The following is a 24,563-nucleotide window of genomic DNA, read 5'->3' on the forward strand; positions in this document are numbered from 1 at the left end:
CATACACACACAACACCAACCAACCAACCACCTACCCTTGCATCATACACCACTCAACACACAAGAACACACACTCATGCAAAAATTAATTCATGCAAAAACACACACCCTCACCCACTCACTCATATACACAAAATAAGAAATAATAATGGTAACAAAAAAAAACAAAAAAAAAACACAACCAACCTACACCGTTCGACGTGCCTCCATAAACTTCCTCCATATCCAAAATGAGCCTTTCAAGGCAACCTGGGCCACCTTGTCACACATCCTCCTTCTTTCTGTCCCACACACTCCCAGCCTAGCAAGAAATACAGAAAAAGAATTGCCAATATACCCTCTACACCCCACCTCAAATGGCTCACATGAAACTCGCCAACCCTTCTCCTGGCACTCTGCCTCCAGCTCACTGTACTTTCCTCTCTTCCTCTCGTGCACCTCCTCCATGTTCTCTTCCCAAGGTACCGACAACTCCCCGAAGATGACCTGTCTTGTTGCACTTGACCAAATGACAATGTCAGGCTGCAACCTTGTCACACAGATCTCCTCTGGGAATACCAATTGTGGCTTTAGGTCTGCCACCACCTGCCAATCACAAGCATCTGACAGCCCTCTTGCTTTCCACCTCCTCCTCTTTCCACCTCTTACCACTTGGCCCTCTTTGACAAACCACACCTCTCCCCCATCAGTCTCCTTCTCCACTCTTCTTTTTCTCGATCTCAGCACCTCTTCTTGCACCATCTGCGCCACCACCGCCAGCACCTGATCATGTCGCCACCTGTATCTTCCTGCTGCCAATGCTACTGAGCATGCACTCAGTGCATGCTGCACCGTTCCCACACCTCCACACAAATAACATCTCTCCTCCTGCAACAACCCCCACAATCTCAAGTTTACTGGTGACGGAAGCACACCATACGTTGCCCGCAACAGGAAATTCAACAATATTGGCTCCATCCTCCAAATCTCTTGCCACTTCAATATCCTCACCCGCACACCTTCCCACTTAGTCCAAGCACCTTGCTGTGCCTGACCGACTGCTTTCACATATCTCCCCTCCTCTTCCTTTCTTCTCACCTCCCTCTCAACCATCTTCCTCCTCTCTTTCACACATGCCTTTCCCCATCGCTCATGCTCCATCCACCCCAAGCCATGCTTCCCATGCTGTACCATCCCCATGACCTCCTCCTGTTGCAACCGCTCCTCCATCTCATCCACCTCTGCTCTTGCATTCCACTTCCGACTTCCCCGTTTTCTCTGGGAGAGCATTCTTTACCACTGCATCACTTGAATCCCGCAACATCATGAACTCCCGCACCCTCACCACCTTAAACTCCTCGGTTAATGATGTCAAGGGAAACTGGAGTTTTCCACCCTGACCATAAAAGGCAATGTTTGTCAAACAGCGTGGCACTCCCAACCACCTCCTCACAAACCCACTCACCACAACCTCCATCCTCTCTACATGCCCAATTGCAATATCATACATCATCAGTGGCCACAATACTCGTGGCATCAACCCAAACTTCAAACACCATACCTTCAACTTACCTGGCAAACCACATCCATCAATCCTCTTCAAACCTCTCAAAAGCTTGTTTCTGACCTCCTCCACTCTTCCCACATCATTCAACTCCACTGTATACCATCTTCCCAAACTCTTCACAGGGGCCTCTACCAAAGATGGAACCACCTCCCCTCCCAGCTCAAACCTGTGCATGTTATCCACCACACCTCGTCTCACTACCACACTCCTCGACTTTCTTGCTTTAAATCCCATTCTTGCCCACTGCATCAACCTTTCCAGTCGTCCCAGTACCTCTACTGCTGCATCAGCGGACTGTTGGACAACTGTCAGGTCATCCATGAAAGCAAACATTGATGGCAACCTCTGACCAAGGGCTAGCTCCACTTCTTTCCCATGTCCACTCACCGCACGTATCAACAACTCCATAACCAGCACAAACAAAATAGGGGAGATGGTACATCTCATCGGGATCCCCACTTCCAACTTCTGCCACTCTGTTACATAGGACTGTGTCGCAAACCGCATCCAAAACTGATCATAATATGCCATCAAAAAATCCCTAAATCTCTGTGGCACCCAAAAGAAATCCATGGCATACCTGATCAAGGCATGCGGCACTGACCCATATGCATTCTCCAAATCCAGCCATACCACCGCCACATCCTTCCTTTGCCTCTTTGCCTCCTGTAACACTTGCCAGACCATTGCCGAGTGTTCAATGCATCCTGGTGATCCTGGTATTCCTGCCTTCTGCACAGAACCATCCACAAAACCATTCCCTCTGATGAAGCCTGAGAGCCGTGCCGCAAAGACACTCATCAATATCTTCCCATTTACATCGAGCAATGATATTGGTCTAAACTGCTCCAGTGTCACAGCCTCCTCCTGCTTTGGAATATAAACTCCTTCCACCCTAGTCCATTGACTGGGTACCACTCCTCGCCTCCATACCACCTTCAGAGCCTTCCACAGATACTGCCTGATGCCTTCACAACTCTTAAACACCTTGTATGGCACTCCACTTGGTCCTGGAGCCAATGCCGCCCGTGCCTTCCTCAAAACTGCCTCAATCTCAGACATCTTTGGCTCTGACAAATCAAATGGAACACCTGGCTCTGTCGGTCTCACCAATCCTTCGATGTCCTCCACCACTTCGTTCCTCCTTGTGTCTGCATACATGACACGCAGGTGACCTTCCAACTCTTCCTTTGGTACCTTCAGTACACCAAATCGAGACGGCTCCAACAGATCCTTCACAAACTGAAAAGGCTTCTCAAAGAACCTCTTTCTCTTCCTCTGCCTCTCCTTTCTTCGCCTCTTCATCCTTTCCACTCTCTTCAACTTCACCAACCTCATCCTCACCTGCTTCGTCAACACCTCAAGCCCATTCCTCTCCCCTTCCACAGCCCTCTTCCATCTTCCATTCAAACTCCTCAACTCCATTCTCAACTCATGGATCTCCCTCTGCCTCCTGCTCAAACATGCCTCCTTCTCACCCCTCTCTACACACTCTTTCACTCCAAACGTGACACATGCATACTCAAACACAATCTCATTCATCTTTCTCAATCTATCTTCCACCCTTCCTTTCAACCTATGAAGCGCCCCACACATCACTCCATCCATTCTCTCCCATACTTCCCTTTCTCCCATACCTGGCCATTTCACTCTCCTCCTCACATCCTTTCCCTGCTGAAGTACAACCCCAGGACATACAACACTGTGGCTTGCTACCTGGCTGTTTCTCCCGGCCGTCTTACGTGTCCCCTTTTCAAAGGCACTGCGTTGCTGTACCTCCTCCTCACCCACCTTATGAACACACCCCATTCGGCTCTGATGGATATGCAATCCTCTCACCGACTCAAACTCACGTCCACACCCACACTTCTCTCGAACCTGCCCTGCCTCTACATGCACACCATCACCCCATAGACATACATCTCCCACACGATCACTCCCACACCCTTTCCTGGCCGGATGGATCATCAACCCTCTGATGGATCCGAACTCACGTCCACACTGACACCTGACCAGATTTGCATCCACAATCCGTTCTCGTTTGTCAACATCAGTATGGGGGTCTTTATCCGTTTTATCTGTCCGTTTGGGCCCATCTTCCGCCCCGCCTCGCGGAGAGCCCTTGGGGTGTTCTCTATTTTTAACCAAGACTGTAACTTATGGTGTTGGGCTAGCGGCTAGGGTGCCGGTGCCGGCTTATGATCCCTGGTGTTGGGCTAGCAGAACCCTGGACCCTGGTGTTGGACCAGGGTTATGGTCCCTGGACCTGGACCAGGATTATGGAACCCTGGTGTTGGGCTAGCGGCTAGGGTGCCGGCTTATGATCCTAGGATCCTGGGTTCGAATCCCGGTCGATCGCTGAATTAACGCCAGGGGGGTTGACTCAGCCTGTCATCCTTCCGAGGTCGGCTAATTGAGTACCAGTTCACTGGTAATTCCCTGTTTGTCGTTAAAGGCGGCAAAAAGGGTTGGCGTCAGGAAGGGCATCCGGCCGTAAAACATTGCTTCAAAAAGGGGACCAAAAAATAACAACAACCACGGTTCCCGAAAAAGGCCAACCCCCGCTTTGCGGGGAAAAATGGCCTCTAAAGGTGGTTATATACTGTAACTTATGGGTGCCGCACAATCCAAACCATGCAGCTTGGCAAAACGGCTTACAAGGCCACGTGCCCCCGATGCTGTCTCTCCAGCGTCACCAGCCTATTCCTGGTCGCCACCCAGTCTTTCCTGGGAGTCACTGGTAGCACCAGCAAAAACACAAGTTCAAAACACACCTGGTCACAAGTGTGCCGCACTGACCGTGTCCTCAGTCGAGGTGTGTATATATATATATATATATATATATATATATATATATATATATATATATATATATATATATATATATATATATATATATATATATCTTCTTCTGCTTCTTCTTCTTCTTCTATATTCTTATTATATTATATCATATTTTATTAGTCCCCTACCGGTGTACACCGGAGGGGACTATAGGTTTGCACGCCGTCCCTCCATCTGTCCGTCTGTCCGTCCGTCAGTCCGCCGCGCAAAGAACAGTTTTCCGGACTTTTTTTCTAAACTCTTAATGCTAATGATTTCAAACTTGGTACATGGTTTCCTCATGATAAGTTACAGATCAAGTTCGAACTTCACGACGTTTCGATCATTTTTGACAAAGTTATGGCACTTTGAACTTTGGTAATTTCCCCAACAGTTTTCTGGACGACAGACTGCCGGTAGGGGACATTTTTGCAGCGCAATACTCAGAATGCTTGTTATTATTATTATTATTATTATATTATATTATTTATTATCTCTTCTCTCTATATTATAAAATAAAGTTTTTGTTTGTTTGTCTGCGCACGCTAATCTCCTGAACCGTGAAAGATAGGAGGAAACCTCTAATACAAAAAATGTCGGGACAGGCCCCGGGAAAGTTTTAGGCAAGGTGGCGAGACCGGTCGAGGCCCACCCCGGCCGGGCTGGGCCCATTTCACAATTAAAAGCTGAGCTGAATTATACACATACACGGAATCTTGTGGTGAGGCTGTTGCCCAGAAACAACTTGCCTTCGTCTCATGGAAAGCAAATCCAACGGAAGAAAATCTCATTTCCTTTCACAAAGCCCGAAACAAGTGTGTGTCCACCCTCAGGAGAGCCAGGACACAATATCTCTCCCTTCTCAAGACCGAACTCTCTTATTAGTGGAGTGGCTTATGGAAATGATCGTGACACGCTGGCCCAAAGCACTAAATTAGGCACAGTTATACTTTAGGACCATACAAAACTTTTGAGAGGGGGCTGCCCGATTTTTGAGGCCCGGGTCAAGGTCAGGTCAAGGTCAAAGGTTATCCAGCGCTCCTGCTGTGTACAGTCCATCGCAAATTTGTGCAGGACATACTGAATCCTCTTCAATAAACCGCTGACATACTGCATTGGTGAGCCAGTCTTCCACTTCCAAAACACGTTCGTAGCTGACACTGATACCAAGTTCTTGAAGTTGAGTCACCATTTTTTTGCTCCGTGTTTGGGTATGCACATTCAGACCTATATATAATGGCAGTGGGGGCTGTTTATCCTTTCGGTGACGTGGCTGCTCTGCTACCTTTGCCTTCTCCTTAGAGTTGAACCTGATTAGTTGACATACAGTGAGACATGCCTGTGTGTTTGCAGAATTTTTGATTCTTGATATTTGATCCATATAACAGCATCGATACCAAGACTTTGAGAGAATTAGGTACTGCACTGTCCTGGCAATCGTGATTAAAACTACCGGAGAATTGGGAAAATTCTGCATCGAACATTTCTTTCCGTATAACCTTAGCTACATGCGCCATTGAGAGAGCATCTTTCTCGAAATTGCGTGACTCTAGTGCTTCTTTCAGTAATTTTTGTAGACCTTCACTAAAGACTAGAAGAGTACTTTTACCATCTGATTGTTCCTGACACTCATCTGGGTAGTGCACGAGAAGTTTGTTTTTGAGCCGTGTCTTGTTTATTGCTTTCTCATGCCCTAATTCTGCAAGACGATGTTCATACATGTTGTGCAAGTCTGCTAATCGGAATATATAAACACCCTCTTCCACACTGCTTTCAATGAAGGATACCATTTCAGCAAATACTCTTGATTCAGTCATTTTCTCATCAGTACACCCTGTGTGTGATGCCCGAGCTCTTTGCATACTTCTGTACCGAGTTCTAAACACATCCATGCAATGCTTGTGGTATTTCGCCTTAATGGCAACCAAGTCCCCACCTGCTATTGTGGCAAGCAAATCTGTGTCCTGCATTTCTGTGGCCTGTTCTCTGAGCGATGTGTCTAGTTCTAATGTAGTACACATATGAAGTACACCCTCTGCTTTCTTACAGAAAATGCACATATTTATACATTTTGACTCCTCGGAAAGGCTTGAGCGTTTTGATTTTCTCTGTCCCGTATCATCACCGCACTGTCCAGTGTTCCTCTTTCTCTGGTGTCTCTCTTGTGTTCTTTGCAGTTTTGTATTGGCAAATTTAAGCTGACACTTAAGGTGCCACTTTGCATGGTTGTTGAGCAAGTCATTTGCATTAACATGATCTGGACAACATATGTCAACAGGCATTGAATGTAGTTCTCTGAAAGAGTCGACATTTCGGATAAAGTCCTCATATGATTGTAGACCTTTACCATCTTGTCTGGTCGCAGGACATTTTAATGTGCCGTCATCCTTTCCACATATGATACAGTTTGCCCAGTCCATGTTGTCTATTAGTCTTCAAATATCTCCCTTGTTTGTCGATCGCTGCCTCACTGTTATTGTAGCTCAGTCACGCTGTTATCTTCCTCCTATAAAAAAACGAACATTAATATTGAGCCACCACCAACAAAATAAATCAAACGTATCAGCAGTTCTATGCACAGAACCTCCGGTCACCCCTACTGAAAGCCAAAGAAAACATTGATTTTTGTAGGTCGGCCATCTTCTAATCCTATATCAAATTTTTGTGAATGAATATGGATTAATTCCACTGATTTTAGCGATTTTAGCCCTCTCGTCAGGATGTTAGACCCCCCCCCCCCCCCGGTCGGGGACAGCCTGGCGCCGCCACTGCCTATATGGCCGTCACCTGATGGAACTTCCCATAATAGTAATGGATTCATTGACTAAATATGTTGGTTATGTGACTAAGACCAAGTTTTTTAGGTTATATATAAGCTGGATATTGCAAAAACATGACAGACACATAATTTGACCTTTGACCTTGACCTGACCTTGACCTGGGCCTCTAAAATCGGGCAGCCCCCTCTCAAAAGTTTTGTATGGTCCTAAAGTAGAACTGTGCCAAATTTGGTCCTTTGGGCCAGTGTGTCACGATATCACTTAAATTTGGACTTTAGCCACCCCACTATATCTGTCTCCCTCTTCCAAACCCTTGTGGTGTCTGGTCAAATCTGTTTCTGGTGTTTGTTCCCCCTCCATCCCCTCCCTTACCTAAAACGGCTACACAGCTGACTCCGCACGTGAAAAAGCTGAATGCCGCAACTCTGTGTTTGCCTCTAAATCTTGTGTCCCAAACCCATCCCTCTCTGTACCCACCGTACCCAGTCGTACCCAGCTGCTCCTGAACTCTGTGACCTTTCCTCCTGACAAGGTGGAAAAGTTTCTGTCAACCCTCGACTCTGATTCTGCAACTAGACCTGACGGCATCAGCCCACGGGTCCTAAAATCCTGTTCTTCCGCTCTTTCACTCCCTCTCTCTGTTCTCTTCACCCTCTCTTTTGCTCAAGGTCAACTGCCATCTGCTTGGAAATTAGCCAACATCACCGCTTTACACAAAAAAGGTGCAAAAACAGATCCTAGCAACTACAGACCAATCAGCCTTCTCCAAATTATCAGCAAAGTCATGGAATCCATCATTGCTTCAGATATGAAATCTTTCCTCTTCTCCAATGGCTTGATCTCTGATCATCAATTTGGTTTCAGACCAGGTCACTACTCTGGACATGCTGCTTCTGCTGTCTCGACAATGGATGGAGGTCCTCAATGCCAAACAGGAAATTAGAGCTGTCTCCCTCGACATATCACATGCCTTCGATACGGTCTGGCACCCCGCTCTGCTCACCAAACTCTCCTCCTTTGGTATTCATGGAAACCTCCACGCATGGCTGGCGGACTTCCTCTCTAGTCGTAGTCAACGTGTGGCCCTGAATAGGGTTCTCTCATCTCCTCTTCCTGTTCAGGCTGGAGTTCCCTAAGGCAGTGTTCTGGGCCCTGTGCTTTTTCTGGTCTTCATCAATGATCTCTCCGACTCTCTTGAAAATCCTCTCTATCTCTTTGCTGATGACTCCACTCTCTGCCGCTCCATTCCTCATCCCTCAGATCGGCAGTCTGCAGCCTCCTCTCTCTCTGCAGACCTGGACAAAATCACTGACTGGGAAAACAAGTGGAACATGTCTTTCAATCCTGACAAATCTCACACTCTTATGATGTCTCTCCGAAAAGACCGACTGGACAACCCTCCCATCCACTTTCTGAATAATCCTCTCCAAGAAGTTCTGTCACTCAAGCTTTTGGGTCTCACTATCTGCCATGATCTTTCCTGGGAAAACCACATTTCAAATCTGGCTTCCAAAGCCAGTCGCCGACTGGGCATCCTCCGTCGTGTGAAGTCCTTCCTTGGCACACCTGAGCTCCTCACCACATACAAGGCTTTCATCCGCAGCTCAATGGAATACTGCTCTCCCCTCTGGGCTGGTGCTCCTGCCTCACACCTAGCTCATCTTCATGCTGTTGAAACCAAAGCGTTCAGAATCATTGGAATCTCCCGTGATGAAGCTACCTCCGAGGGCCTTTCACTTACTCACCGCAGGCAGGTTGGTGGTCTTTCTGGCTTCTACCGACTCCTCTCCAGCCTTGCTCCTCCAGCTCTCTCTGGGCTCTGTCCCCCAAATATACCTGAAGGTCGCACAAGATCTGCCTGCAACCCTCATGGTTAAATTGCCAAAATCAAGACTCACTGCTCACCTTCACTCTTTCATTCCTCTTTTCTCCCGCCTCTGGAACAAGCTCTCCCACTCCCTTCAATCCCACTCCTCCCTCCAGGTCTTTAAAACAGCTGTTCACCACCATCTCTTATCTTCCCCCATCCAAATCATTGATCTTTTCTACCCCCGCTAATTTCACCCCAAATCCTCTTTTTTGAAATACCAACTTCTTTCCTAGAAGTCCTTGGTGTCCTTGTGGTTATACTTCTCCCACCCCCCCCCCACCCCTTCCCACGCCGCCTCCCCCCAAGCCCTCTCCCTCCCACACATTCCGGATGTCCCTCACAAATGTTGTGTTTATGTGCTTCTCCTTCTCTCCCTATCTTGTCTACCGCTCCCCTTTTTATATACTTTGGTTGTTTGTCTGTTTGATTTGTTTGTGTGATAAATGTTAGCTCTTTCACGAGCCTCGATTATGTATACCAAAAAAAACGAAAAATGTTGTGACGGGCCCCGGGAAGGTTATAGGCTAAGTGGCGAGGCCGGTCGAGGCCGCTTCGGCCGGGATGGGCCCATTTCACAATTAAAAGCTTAGCTGAATTATAGTACGGTCGTCAATCTTCTACGGCCGTGAGTAAAAGCTGAATTCTAGTCGTAAATTCATTCAAAAAGAACCAAAAATGTCGGGACGGGCCCCGGGAAGGTTATAGGCTCGGTGGCGAGGGCTGCATCGGCCGGGCTGGGCCCATTTCGCAATTAAAAGCTGAGCTGAATTATAGTAGTCAATCTTCTACGGCCGCAAGTAAAAGCTGAATTATAGTAGTAAATTCATTCAAAAAGAACCCGGGCAACGCCGGGTGCTTTCGGCCAGTATATATATTCACTTTGAATTTGGGAGGACGATTCGGCCATCCTTGTGCTTTTAGTTTTACATGAATTGACTTGGACCGGTGTGTACCCTGGTTAGAATAGGTACACCGTATCCCTGCGTGTCGTAAGAGGCGACTAAGAGGGTTGGCGTCAGGAAGGGCATCCGGCCAGAAAAACATTGCCTCAAAAAGAGAACCATGACAATTGCATATAGGCAGGGTACAGCCCGAAGTGGAGATCGGTTTCTGAGGTTTGGGACATGGAATGTAGGGACAATGACAGGGAGATCAGGAGAAGTGGTGGAACTATTGGTCAGAAGAAGAGTGGACATATGTTGTGTGCAAGAGATGAGATGGAAGGGAAGTGGTGTGAGAATGGTGAAGGGTAGGCAGGGACAGAAATACAAGTTTGTGTGGCAAGGGTGCCTGGAGGGCATGAATGGTGTTGGTGTCCTGTTTTCTGAGGAGTTTGTAGACAGTGTGGTGAGTGTGACCAGAGTGAGTGATAGGTTGATGATGGTGAAAATGATGATTGGAAACCTCTTGGTGAACATCATCTCGGGATATGCTCCGCAGGTTGGTCGGAGCGATGAAGAGAAGGACAAGTTCTGGTGTGCGATAGAGAAGCTGATGGAAAACGTGAAAGATGAGGAAGTTGTTGTGGTAGGGGGAGACCTAAATGGACATGTGGGAAGGAGTATGGACGGTTTTGAGGGAGTTCATGGGGGTTACGGATATGGTGTGAGAAATGGAGAAGGTGAAAGGATTTTGGAGTTTGCTGATGGAGCTGATTTGTTGATTTGTAATACTCAGTTCCAGAAAGGGGATAATAAGCTTGTTACATACACGTCAGGTGGGTCGACGACAACTGTTGACTACCTCATGGTGCGTAGGCGAGATAGGGGGCACCTCCGGGACACAAAGGTGATCCCGGGGGAGGAGGCTGTTTCACAGCACCACTTGGTTGTCTGCGACATAAGGGTGAAAGGTGCGAGGAGAGCTCGGCGGGTGAAGTACCAACCGAGAATGAAGGTGTGGAGGTTGAAAGAGGTGACAATAAGGGAGGCATTAAAAGAGAGGCTGAGTCAGGTCGAGGATGATGTGGTTGAGCTTGAAAGTGGTTGGATGTCAATGAAAGATAGTCTGTTGGGAGCCATTGGTGAGGTATGTGGATGGACAAAAGGACCACCGAGGCACTCGGAAACATGGTGGTGGGATGATGAAGTTGGAAAGAGGATTGACGAGAAGAGGAAGAAGTTCAAGGAGTGGCAGAAGGCGAAGGGTACGGGAGCAGAAAAAGCAGAGCATGAAAGTTATAAGGCAGCCAAGAAGGCTGCAAAGAAAGAGGTAGCAAAGGCGCAGGAGACATGTAGGAAAATTTTCGGAGAACGCTTGGATTCGGAAGAGGGTCAGAGAGCGGTATTCAGGATTGCAAAGCAGATAGCGAAAGAGAGGTGTGATGTGATGGGGGTGAGTTGCTTGAAGGATGAGGTGGGACAAATCGTTGTGGACCCAGATGGAATTAAAGGAAGATGGAAAAGATATATGGAAATGCTGTTGAATACAGAGAATGAATGGGATGGCAACATAGAGAGTAACCCAGTTTTAGGACCGGCAGAGAAGATAACTGAGAAGGAATTTGAGGAAGCGATAAAAGCAATGAAGAGTAGAAAAGCGGGAGGGCCGACGGGAGTTGTGGGAGATATGTTGAAGGCAGCAGGAAGTTGGGGTGTGAAGAGAATGACAGAGATCTGTAATCTGGTGGTGAAAGAAGGCCGCATTCCAGTGGATTGGGAACTGAGAACCCTCGTCCCTCTATACAAGGGGAAAGGTGACCCTCTGGAGTGTGGCTCGTACCGAGCGATAAAGTTATTGGAGCATGGAATGAAGGTATTGGAAAGGGTGTTGGAGAGGAGGATAAGGAAGAAGGTGAAGATCGACGAAATTCAGTTTGGATTCATGCCAGGAAGAGGAACGACAGACGCGCTCTTTATTGTGAGGCAGTTGCAGGAGAAGTACATGGAGAAGAGGAAGAAGTTGTTTCTTGGGTTTGTTGATCTGGAGAAAGCATTTGATAGGGTTCCACGCAAAGTATTGACATGGGCATTGAGGAAGTTAGAAGTGGAGGAATGGTTGATCAGAGTTGTGATGGCAATGTACAAAAGAGCGCGCACAGCTGTAAGGACGAAGGACGGGAACAGTGGTGAGTTTGAGGTGAAGGTGGGAGTGCATCAGGGGTCGGTACTAAGTCCACTACTATTTGTAGCTGTGATGGAGGTGCTGGCTCAGACAGTAAAGGCGGGTTTACCGTGGGAGTTGTATGCAGATGATCTGTTGTTGATTGCGGAAAGTATGGATGGACTGAAGGAAAAGATGAACAAGTGGAAGGAAAGTATGGAGACAAAAGGTCTAAAGGTGAATATAGGAAAGACGAAGGTGATGGCAAGTGGTAAAGCATGTGGTGAGGTGGAAAGAACTGGGAAGTGGCCATGTGCTGTGTGCAGGAAGGGTGTCGGAGTGAACTCCATTCAATGTACAATGTGCGCTGAGTGGGTTCATCAAAAATGTAGTCGTATGAGAGTGTCATTAACCAGTGCGGCAGCTACATTCAAATGTAAGGGGTGCACAGAGGGAGCTGCAGATGGAGGAAATGTTGAGTTGGATCTTGGAGACGGCGTGAAGCTGGAAGGTGTGAAAACATTTTGCTATCTCGGAGACATGCTGAATGGAGAAGTGGATCAGACTCTGCAACGGTTGCTCGAGTGAGATGTGCATGGAAGAAGTTTCGGGAACTGAGTGGCGTGCTGATGAGGAGGGGAGTGTCGTTGAAGCTGAAGGGAAAGGTGTATGCTGCATGTGTGAGAAGTGTTATGATTTATGGGAGCGAGACATGGGTCATGAATGTAGAGCAGCAACGAAGGCTGGAAAGGGTGGAAATGCGAATGGTTCGGTGGATGTGCGGAGTGTCGCTGAGAGAGAGGAAGACAAATGATGAATTGCGAAAGATGATGGGAATAGAGCCTGTGATTGATGCTGTGAAGAGGAACAGGTTGAGATGGTTTGGTCATGTGTTGAGGAAGGATGAAAGTGACTGGTTGAGAAGAGTGATGGAAATGAAGGTAGAAGGAAGTAGAGGACGGGGAAGACCGAGAAAGACTTGGCTAAAGACGGTGGAAGAAGACATGCGGGCAAGGGGGTTAACAAGGAGAGATGCAGAAAATAGGGCAAAATGGAGAAGATTGTCATGGGGACCGCAAGGCTAACCCCTGCTCTTGCAGGGAAAATGGCCTTAAAATACATGTTGTTGTTGTTTGTTGTATATATATATATATATATATATATATATATATATATATATATATATATATGTATATGTGTATATATATATATATATTGTTACGGACACGACTTTGATGTTATGGTGGGCCGAGCGGAATGGCCGCCGTGTTCGCACAAGTTACCCGATTATACTCGAACCTTGGCCGAGTCGCGCTATGCTAAATCAATGAAGGAAAAGGCCACAACGGCTGGGATTAAGGCAACGACACAAGGGGTACGGTTCTCAAGACCTCCGGAGGAGGTTATAATATGGCGGAAGGTTAGATTACAGGAATGAGAGGGACAGCATAGAAAGATAGGCACTTAGACACACTTATCTTATTCCCGACAGACCACAGATAAACGGGACAAAACTGACTCACACGGGGATTGATGGCAAGGAGGGGCAGGTCTTCGATGGCTCAAGGTGCACCTTGGCTCAGGGGCAAAATCGACCCGGTCCGGTTCAAAGATGCGGGGAGGTCGCTCAGCGCTCGGAGGTCGCGACTTGTCTCTTCTTCAAGCTCGGGGCGCATCTGACCTCACGTCCGGTAAGTGGCTGCGTATATCCGGCGGGGAGTGACACGCCCTCGGCGAGTTAGCTCCGCCCCAGATGGAATCGGTCCGCCCTCCTTATTGGGTGCGGGGGGGTTACCGGCTCCGCCCCTGACGAGGAGCTGACAGCCAGCCCCTTCGTGGTAACCCCGTGGAGCGCATGGGCAATGGCGGCTAACCACGCCGGAGTGAGGACGCACACTCCCCGCGCCGCGCCGCCCCCAATCTCCTCTGTTGTTGTAGTTGTTGTTGTTGTTGTTGTTGTTGTTGTTGTTTCATGGGGAAGATGGGAGGAGGTATGGGGAGGTCCTAAACTCACTACTGGTGCCATACAATCACATTCTGGTGCAACGAAGAGTCAGAATTAATGGAAACGAGTCCTTAACTGACATAGACTAAGAATAACTAGCAAGATGTCCGAAAGTTGTCTACGTGAGATGCGGTGGACCTGGGCACGACATTTAATGGGGGAAAAAGGGGAAGGTCGGTTCTACAGAGTGTTATTTACAGGCAATGGGACCAGGGAATGGGGGATTGGGGATAGTTGGGGAGTATTGGGGAAATAGGGGAATATTTACAAGCGGATATGGAGGCCAAATGCCATATCCGCAACATTGCACCCTTCTCTACCCTCGGGGCGGCCCGACCCGATAAATTTTTACCTATTTTAGTGTGGCACTCAGATGTAGTTCCCTCTACTATTAACTCTACCCTGAGTGCGACAGTTTTACAGATATTCACAAATGAGTAAATATGTCCCCCTGCGACGTTGCACCCTTCTCCTCACAGAAACACACCCACAGGATAACCGAATCCGGAAAGAATTCGCAAACTAAACATACAGCCGGTAGGGAGCATTATTTACAAGACTACGCTGATATTTACACTACGATCCAGGACCTGTTAGACATGCAGATGTTATGCATAGAGAGAGCACGCATGCCAGCATCGATACACCAACCCACGAGTGCTCTGTGGCCTTACGGCCTTTAATAATGTGCAGAGCACCCCTTCCCAGCACCAAAAGCACCACCCCATCACACAGTCAGCACCATCCGGTGCACCAATAAAATGTTTAGTGATCATGGTGTGGTGTCGCAGCCGGCCGATGTTCTGCCGCTGGTCTTGCCTTCGTGTGGTGCACTTGGCCTTCGTACTTCTTTCAAAAATACAGAAAGGCGCCAACCGCGTCCATTTCTTTATTGTGGCCGTCAGGGGGCCAACTATAAGTGGTTCACCTGTATGGCATAGGTGCCATGTTGACCCATAGGTCCATCCACGGGTGGTGCTTGGCCGCAAAAGAACTGCGGTCCATTGTGGGTGGCCACCAAAATTGCGGTCCATATGGTGTATCGATCCAGGCAGCAAGCAGCGAAAGTGCAGGCCCACAACTGCGGATCCAGCACCTCTCTCTCCTCTCTCTCTGCCCCAAAACCAGATCCTCGGAGGTGGGAGACAAAAGAAAAGACAAGTGAGTAAGGTGGTAAGGGCGCAAGAGTGCACGCAATACAAGGTGATGCACACTGGGGGCACATGGGAACCAGGTGAGACAGGTACGTTCCTACCGTACGCCCCCCCCCCCCACCAGGTAACCTACATGGCCCCTCCCTTACCCCTTACTGTATCCACAAAACACAACACTACCCATAAACATCTACTTTACAAATCAACAAACGTCCCTACTGTCTTCCCCGTTCCTCCCATAAACCAAATTCGTCTTCTCTCCCTCCTAACCAATCAAATTTGCCATTTTCAACTTTCATCAAAATTTGCCATCTCCAACTCAACATCATAATTTGCTATCACCAATTCATCATCAGTCCCTCCTAGGGAGGGAGAGATGGAATCACCCCAATGTCTCATCCACGTCGTGATGCGTCTCACAAATCCTCACAGCAATTCTCATTTCCTGCAACAGAACAAAGAAAACACAGGTGTGGAGTCATCATCATCACCACAGGTAAGTGGCTGCGTATGGTGCGACAGGTTCATCAATCCTAACTATTTCCTAAATGACTTTAACAACTTTACATTACCCGGGGTCTTTCTCCTGCCAAACCATTGGCCCTCTTACACTATGGGTTCTAAAAACCAATTCCCATTGAGCAAACTGTGGTGCTTTTCAATTTGGGGTCTCACTCCCCCGATTCATCTCCCGGTGCCCTCGCACAATTTCTGGGCTGTGGCGTGTACCTCTCCCAGCGGGTCTACCCAACTGCACACCTCCACCACTGCAGTTGCCTCCGAGCTTACCTGCTCCTTACCCTAACCTAACTACCTGGGGAAGGCCCTCTGGCGCTCTCCCCACTCGGTGCCCTCTCTGGCACTGGGCTACCCGGGTCCGTCCTCCGGATCCTCGGGCCCCACTGACACTAACGGCTCCCAGAGCCCACCTGCGGCCTCACCTGGCCGACATCCTCACAGTGGTGGAGTGCCCAACCAACTACACACACTAACAGGCTACACGCCCAGCCATTTCCACAACACTAATGCACCCATCCACAATACCATTCTGCAACCGCACCACAAATGCCAATATCCAACCACAATTTACCTATACCCTCTACCTAACACTTACACTACCCGCCCCGGGTACTCGTGAAAGGGGTCCACTCTTCCCCCATCCACACCTTCGCACCATGCACACCACTCCGTACCACTTACTCCAACTCTCTCCACACACCTGTACTTGCACACCTGGTGCCACCTGCACCCTTCTCTCCCCAAGCGCATTCGCGCTGATCCACAACACTCACTACTCATACACTGCTCCACACACCTGTCCAGTTGCACACCTGTGCAATCACACCTGTTCAATCCTCACACAGCATCATCTCATCTAACTACTCCCCTCTGAAACTTGCGCTTCCCAGTCGTCCCTTTAAACTATTGCGCTCCCACGTCATTATCATCCACACTAATCTACCTGCGTCCCCACTACAGGTATCGGTCCCTAACTAAACTTAACGTTACCTAATGTCATCTTCGCTAGATCCCTATCAATATCCTAACCCACCCGGGCTAGTTTTCACTGCCATACACCCCATAATCTATTGCGCATTTGCCCCCCCCATGGGAAGGGTGGCAGGGATGCCCCCCTTACCCACCGGGCCCATCGCTCACTACCAATTTTGCACATCAAATTTCAACAAATCAAAAATTTGCCAATCACTACCCATCATCTGCCAATCACTACTGCCAATCCCTTGCCAATCATCAAATTTTGTTTTTCTCTAATTTTGGGGCCAAAACACTATCCTCATCACCCAGTCTACTCACTAATGCCTCTCGGTGCGCCAATTCCTGTCCAAAGCCCGGCTTCGTAAAGCCAAGCCATGAATGCGGGTTGTTCTGTGCCAGCGGCTGGATGCGTCCGGCACTCGGTGCAGGGACGGGGGCTTACCCGGGCCGAGATCCCACGCACCATCTCGGCGTGGAGCCATCCAATGTCCCGATCTCGACCTGCCGGACTGCCTCAACAAAAAGTGGTCGCCATGACGACCCTTTCTATCGGGCTGCCCGCTCCGCCTAGTGGAGCACGGACGCGGCCGTTCAAAGCGAGGCCCAGCACGCACCGAGGGCCCGATTCGGCTAAAAGTCGACCTAACCTCTAACCCGGTTACCTTCGATGCCTCACCTGCATGCTTACACCCCGCAGCCCGTTCCTTGCTCACACATCCAGCCGTTCCCATGCTCCTCGTACCTTTCCTTACACACCCAGGTACCCTCATTCCACTCACAGCCTTGGTCACACACCTGACCACCGAACACTTTGGCACACATTCGTTGGTCGCACACCTCACCAACACACCTCTTCGCACCCCCTCCTCTGTCACCTCCTCTGTGACAATCACAGGTGTGCTCTCATTCGCACACCCAACCACGTGCCTCACCACCAACTCCAGCGTGCATTCCCACTCACGCTCTACCATTCCAGGTGTGCATCCTTCCATCCCAGGTGTACATCCTCGCTCACCTGTCACAACCAACTCACTCTCCTTGTCACTCTCACTACTCTCACCTCCATTCTTGACAGCGCACTCACCCTTACTCTTGACAGCGCACTCTTTCCTCATGCACCTGTCCGTCACACACCTTTCTCGCGCACACTCTCCCGTTACACCCTCTGTAACACTCACCACAGGTGTGCATTCTTCCTTGCCTTTGGCAGCGCACTCTTTCCCCATGCACCCGTCCGTCACACACCTTTCTCGCGCACACTCTCCCGTTACACCCTCTGTAACACTTACCACACCGCGCTTCCATGTGCTCCCTCGCACACGCGCTACGACCGACTCACTCTCGCCAGCACCCTCACTCCTTGGCACGCACTTTTTCCTCACACACCCCAGAGTCGGACTTTCTCGCACACCTCCTTTTTCGCACACCAGACCTGTCGCACACTTCACTAACGGCCTCTCACGAACACCCGGGTCCATCTCGACCCCCAAGCTTATCAAATCACCTGGCGCATCATACGCACGACCATATTGGTCACCACTTACACCGGGTCCTCTTTCTCTTCGCTTCTCCTCCATCACCTGCGAATCCCTCCTCCGGTTAATGAGCACATCATCACGATCCAAACACAGACTTTGGACCAATTCTTTTACCTCCTCTTTTATCTCTTTCTTATCCTCTCTCCGTCGCTTCTTAATTTCGCTCACCCCTTCTTCCACTTCTTCTAATTTCTGCTTCACCTCTTTTATGTCCCGGTACGTTTCCTCAAGCTCGTCCTCCAAGGCTACCTTGACCGTTTCCATGTGCGTCCTCACCTGCCGGTCCGTCATCTCCATTACCTCTATCACCTCGTCCAACCTCGTTGTCAGTCCCTCACGTACCATCTGACATTCCCTCTTCGTCGCTACCAAGTCGTCTTTTAGTTCTTTTTGTGTCGCTTTTAAACCTCCTAATACCGCAGTGTTCCTTTGAACCTGCTCCGTTAGTCCTTTTTGTCCCTCCGTCAGCTGTTCCACCTCCTGCGTCAGGTCCTCTATGCCCCCTTGTAACTTTACAGTCCCCTTTCTCACCTCCTTCTCCATGTGCTCCTTACAGTGCTTCACCTCCTCGCGCACTCCTCCGACCTCCTCACTCACACCTCTTCTGATCTCCTCTCCCATCACTTGCATCTCCTGCCCAGATGCCACCCTCATCTGCTCCATTTCCTCCCTGTGAGCATCCAGTTTGGTCTCTACCCCCATTCTGACCCCCTCTATCTGCTGCCCCATTTGTTTAACTTCCCTTTCCGCTTGGTCCCTCATGTCCCTCAATTTGCCTTCCATACTGTTTTCTAACCCCTCTAACCCCTTTTGCATCCCTTCCATTTGATTCTCTTGAGCGGCCATTCTGTTTTCTACCCCCATTAACCCCTCCTGTATTTCCCCTAATCTATTGTCTAATTTCCCAAATTTCTTGTCTAATCCCTTAAAATTATTGTCTAACCCCTCACCGGTATCCCTCGCTTCGTCCCTCATTACCCCCATTTGGTTTCCCATTACCCCCAATTGCTCACTCTGAGCATCCATCCGGTTCCCCAACCGCTCACTATCAGCCCTCATTCCCACAATTTGGTCTCCCATTCGTTCCATAAGGGCCCTCATTTGCAACATAAAAAGGTTCGAATCCACCAGGGGCGCTGCCACGGTCGCGGGCGCGGTCACCGTGACCAGCGAGGCGCCATTTTGCGCGCCCGCAACGTCGGGCGCAACGACGCTATTTTGTGCGTCTGCTACCCTCACTGCTTCGCTCTCCCCTTGTCCCTCATTTTGGTCCTGGATCGACCCTGCCTCACTCTCCTCTACCGGACCCCAGCCGACTTGGTCTGCCATAGCGCGACTTTCAAAATTCGGGTTTTTATATTTTGTAAAACACAATCAAATTTCGCCGTTATAATTTCGAGCGCGTAAAACGCGCTCTGGATCGAATCTCACTCCTCGACACCAATTGTTACCCTAATGGTACAATTGGTGTTCCAAAATTTGGGCTAAATGAATTTAGTCCCAGGTCCGAATCCGACACTCCTGACACCAATTGTTACGGACACGACTTTGATGTTATGGTGGGCCGAGCGGAATGGCCGCCGTGTTCGCACAAGTTACCCGATTATACTCGAACCTTGGCCGAGTCGCGCTACGCTAAATCAATGAAGGAAAAGGACACAACGGCTGGGATTAAGGCAACGACACAAGGGGTACGGTTCTCAAGACCTCCGGAGGAGGTTATAATATGGCGGAAGGTTAGATTACAGGAATGAGAGGGACAGCATAGAAAGATAGGCACTTAGACACACTTATCCTATTCCCGACAGACCACAGATAAACGGGACAAAACTGACTCACACGGGGATTGATGGCAAGGAGGGGCAGGTCTTCGATGGCTCAAGGTGCACCTTGGCTCAGGGGCAAAATCGACCCGGTCCGGTTCAAAGATGCGGGGAGGTCGCTCAGCGCTCGGAGGTCGCGACTTGTCTCTTCTTCAAGCTCGGGGCGCATCTGACCTCACGTCCGGTAAGTGGCTGCGTATATCCGGCGGGGAGTGACACGCCCTCGGCGAGTTAGCTCCGCCCCAGATGGAATCGGTCCGCCCTCCTTATTGGGTGCGGGGGGGTTACCGGCTCTGCCCCTGACGAGGAGCTGACAGCCAGCCCCTTCGTGGTAACCCCGTGGAGCGCATGGGCAATGGCGGCTAACCACGCCGGAGTGAGGACGCACACTCCCCGCGCCGCGCCGCCCCCAATCTCCTCTGTTGTTGTTGTTGTTGTTGTTGTTGTTGTTTCATGGGGAAGATGGGAGGAGGTATGGGGAGGTCCTAAACTCACTACTGGTGCCATACAATCACATTCTGGTGCAACGAAGAGTCAGAATTAATGGAAACGAGTCCTTAACTGACATAGACTAAGAATAACTAGCAAGATGTCCGAAAGTTGTCTACGTGAGATGCGGTGGACCTGGGCACGACATTTAATGGGGGAAAAAGGGGAAGGTCGGTTCTACAGAGTGTTATTTACAGGCAATGGGACCAGGGAATGGGGGATTGGGGATAGTTGGGGAGTATTGGGGAAATAGGGGAATATTTACAAGCGGATATGGAGGCCAAATGCCATATCCGCAACAATATATATATATATATATATATATATATATATATATATATATATATATATATATATATATATATATGTATATGTATATAGAGATATATATACATACATACAGATAAGCAGCAGCAGACTTGAAATCCTGGAGAGAATAGAGAATAGATGGACAGAACAACAGATTCAGGAAGACTGTTCCACGGACGAGAGAAGAGGGTGATGAATAGATGGAGGTGATGACTAGGTTTAGAATTGGGAATAAAGTTTAGACTTGGAGACATTTCTGATAAAGATAATAATTTGTATCCTGGAAAATATCCCAACTGGAGCAGCTTTTATGAAATATTTTCAGTATATTACAATTGAATTACAATTTTTTTTCCTTTTTTTTTTTTTCAGATGTCATGAGATTACTTCCTGCCACAGTCTCAGCGGATGGTAATTTCCTGCTCAATGTCCTGCCTGTTGCTGTAAATGGAGGTGAGCCCAACAACCTGAGATTCCAAACGTTTCAGCATAACATGCCGTCCAACTTCCTGCAGATGCCCACTGCATCAGCCTCTCACAACTACATGGCTTCTTGCAAAGATTGCGCCTCTTGCCAAGAATGCGCCTCTTGTCAAGAATGTGCCATTGGAGGCAATTATTCATATGCTTTGCCAATGTCAGCTGCATCAACAATGTTAAACGGACAAATCTCCATGAATCAAAATGCCAGTGATGTAGTGGCTAATGGCATGTCAATGTTGAATACGACTTTTGGCCCAAGACAGAGCATACAATCTCAACCCCCCATAAACATGATGTGGAACGGTGTCTGCTGCTCGGAAATCAGAGGATCATGGACCCCAAATGGATTTGTTCCTCTGCTCCTTCAACAAATGCCAAATATTGTCACCGTCTCTGAAACGGAGCTCACACCAACTCAACAAAAGACATTATCCAAAGTTGAGCACTCGAGTCAGTTACAAATCCCGACGGAGCATTCGCTTCCGGCAGAAGGTTCTCCCACGCTCATGCCTAGTGGAAGCGTTGGCACTAAAAAGGCGGATGCTGGCAGGAATGAAGTCAAACATCGTGATGTCACAAGCGATGCCATGGAAATAGGTGATCTGTCGGGGTCCATTCAAGAGATTGAATATATTTTGGAAAACAATGAAATGCCAGAAGTGATTCCTAGAGGGTCGTTCAAATCAACTGGATTTTTCCTGGTCGGAAACAAAATCATCTGGCTGCTGTTGAACTCGCGGTCTGAGATGTCGCACATTCCACGCGGAGTGAAAGAGGACGTGTACTTCATCATGGAGAAGAGCGAAAATTTCCTCAAATGGCGCAATGGCAAAAAAAGGATCTTTGAGGACGGTATTGGGGACTGGTCGAGAACTTCATTAAAACGGATCCACTACCTGTACATCCATGGGGATTTTGAATATGTGGTGTTAAAAAACAAACTGTTTTTTAAAAATATAAGAGGTAAATTGATTCCCCTTGAACCCCATCCAAATGGAGACATTTTGGTTCTCGGGCGGTACAGCTGTTACCTGAAACATCAGAAAACGTTTAAGAAAAGGGTTACGTGGATTGAAACGTTTCCCAAAAATGTCAGCCCAAATCAATGGCAAATTGCAGTGGTGGAGTACATGGGTCAATGCTCTCCTGCCTCTTGCAATCCCAAAAAAGAGAATTGAATCATCTCAATCCCTCTCACAATCCCAGACACAGGTTTGGAGTCGCCCCAAAAGCTAAAAGAGGGGATGGAAATGAAACTAAAACTTCAAAAGTTGTCACCAATCAGCAACGTAAGACTGCATAAAGAAATTGAATGTAAATGTTTACAGACTCCTCCGTCAAGTCCGCGTCACGGCTGCTTCGCTCAGTTCCTCATCGTCGTCGGACGATTGGCCGGGCAGGTGCGACTTCAAATGTTGACACAGAGGAAATCGACTCTGTGATGATTTTTATTGCCTTTTGTGAATCTCTAACATGGATTGTTCCTTTTGACTTGAAATGTTTTTTTTCATTGGTTTGAAAGTCCCCCTCCCCCCCCCCCCCCCCCCTATTTTGCAATGTGAAGCTGGATACCTTGGACAATACCTCAAAAGCTGTCCAAAATGCGCATGCATATTTGTGTGGTATTCACCAAGAAGGACAATTGGTTCTTGAAAATGTTGAAGAGGTGCTATCTATTTATTATGTATGCACGGGTGTTTAGGAGGGGTGGGGGTGGTCTTTGGGCAAGATTGAGTAAACCTAAAATTCAGCAAGAAATAGGAAAGCAGAGAATAAGCATGACGAGGGCGGCTGTTTCAGTAAGAGAAGGGGAAGGAATATGTATGTATCACATTAATGGTGAGTTCGCAAAATTTCTGACATATTTGTACACGAGTTAATAAATGTCTCCAAAGAAATTACCATGAGGGCGATCGATATTTTCAAACGGAATCATTGGAGGGTGTGGGCGTGGGAGGGAAAGGATGAAACTATGGAAATTTAAAATGATGAGTGAAATTATCGAAATTAATTAATAATTAAATTAATTAATTAAATTAATAATTATTAATTAATTAAATAAGAGAAATTATCTGATTTAATAGTTTAATTAATCAATAGTTTAATTAATTTTTATTAATAAAATGATAAGAGAAAAATGATAAATAATTATTATAAGAGAAATTTAAAATCATAAGGAAAAGTTCATGATGCTGGAGATGACTCGTCTACTCTTTTGTGAAGACACCATGGGATCTTTAACGTCCAGCAACGCGTCATATGGCTTGACATCCTCCCGAGAGACGAGGCACCCATTTATCCCTCGTCCCACCAGGATGACAGTTTATAGCTGCGTCAAGATTCAAACCATGGCTCGACGGCTCAAAGATGATTGTGCGTACCTCTGTGCCGTCCTGCCAGGGCAGGTACCAATATTGTTGCTTGCTGTGTCTCTCGATATAGGCTTCTTTTTTTTTAAAATCACTTATTATCATTCACTTGTGCTTGGTAGTAGTATTTTATTTCCCATAGTTTATTTAACTGTGTTAGCAATTCAGCATTTTTACCGTGTGCAGATGTTTAAGAATGACAATATTTGCCAGCATGGCTTAGATTTCCATGATTCTCCAATCTTCCAGCCTTCCCATTATCTTTGCACGTGACCCTCCTTGCTTAAGATCACCGAGCAGTGCCTTCCTTTTCCTCTTTTCCTCCTCCTGGGTATTTTCCTTCCATTCTTCCATCGAGGACCCCTTTCAGAACTCATACTAGTCAGATCTTTGCTTTTGCGTCGTTCTTCCCATCAAACCTCACTCCTCCTGGACAAGCTTAACTTGTGCCTTACAGGTGTGTGTGGGGGGGGTGGTGGGGTGGGGTATGGATCAGGATATTTCTACCTTTTGCCATAGATTTGTCTGATGATACATCTGATACAATGATAATGGCAAATGGACCCATTTCTCAACTGTTTTATATTTGACGGCATTGTCATTATAAGTGTATTATTTCTTGGGGTGTTTTCTGCTTTTGTTTTTCCTTCGGTCTCTGCTGGCATCAACTTTCTTACTTGGGTTTGTTGGCAAAATCTCATTTCAATTTGTACCATTTGGTGTTGCTACTTGATCAACTTTCTTCCTTTATATACTTGTGTATATTTTTGATTTTTTTTTTTTAAAATAAAAAGTGCAATAGTTTTTACCTGCGACATTGCAGGTGTACAAGAGC

The 24,563-nt window shown here is 47.9% G+C and overlaps 2 protein-coding genes across 3 annotated transcripts in view; one reads left to right on the forward strand and one right to left on the reverse strand.

Moving 5' to 3' along the window:
- Positions 1 to 23,257, forward strand: part of LOC137427737 (uncharacterized) — a 31,938-nt gene extending 8,681 nt beyond the window's left edge. Inside the window, exons 1-2 of one of the 2 annotated variants that reach the window (XM_068117431.2) lie at positions 20,067 to 20,262; positions 21,249 to 23,257. In XM_068117431.2, coding sequence (XP_067973532.2) covers positions 20,184 to 20,262; positions 21,249 to 22,537 — 1,368 coding nt within the window. In that variant the 5' untranslated portion in view covers positions 20,067 to 20,183 and the 3' untranslated portion in view covers positions 22,538 to 23,257. Of the gene's footprint in view, positions 1 to 20,066; positions 20,263 to 21,248 lie in introns of those variants that run through there. The other variant, XM_068117430.2, reaches the window with a different exon arrangement.
- Positions 5,541 to 6,875, reverse strand: LOC144892015 (uncharacterized). Its single transcript, XM_078777168.1, has 2 exons — positions 6,717 to 6,875; positions 5,541 to 6,626 (listed from the first exon to the last, which is right to left on the reverse strand). The coding sequence occupies exons 1-2, from the start codon at positions 6,787 to 6,789 to the stop codon at positions 5,668 to 5,670; spliced, it is 1,032 nt and encodes a 343-aa protein (XP_078633294.1). The 5' UTR covers positions 6,790 to 6,875; the 3' UTR covers positions 5,541 to 5,667.
- Positions 23,258 to 24,563: the final 1,306 nt, after the last annotated feature.

Source organism: Myxine glutinosa, chromosome 5, assembly GCF_964187855.1.
Source record: "Myxine glutinosa chromosome 5, kmMyxGlut1.1, whole genome shotgun sequence".
NCBI classification, from domain to species: domain Eukaryota; kingdom Metazoa; phylum Chordata; class Myxini; order Myxiniformes; family Myxinidae; genus Myxine; species Myxine glutinosa.

Coding starts and splice junctions, on each gene's coding strand:
- LOC144892015 (XM_078777168.1), bottom strand. CDS start 6,789: ATGGACTGGGCAAACTGTATCATATGTGGAAAGGATGACGGCACATTA. Junction 6,627..6,716: donor TCCTGCGACCAGACAAGATG/GTAAAGGTCTAC, acceptor TATGTTGTCCAG/ATCATGTTAATGCAAATGAC.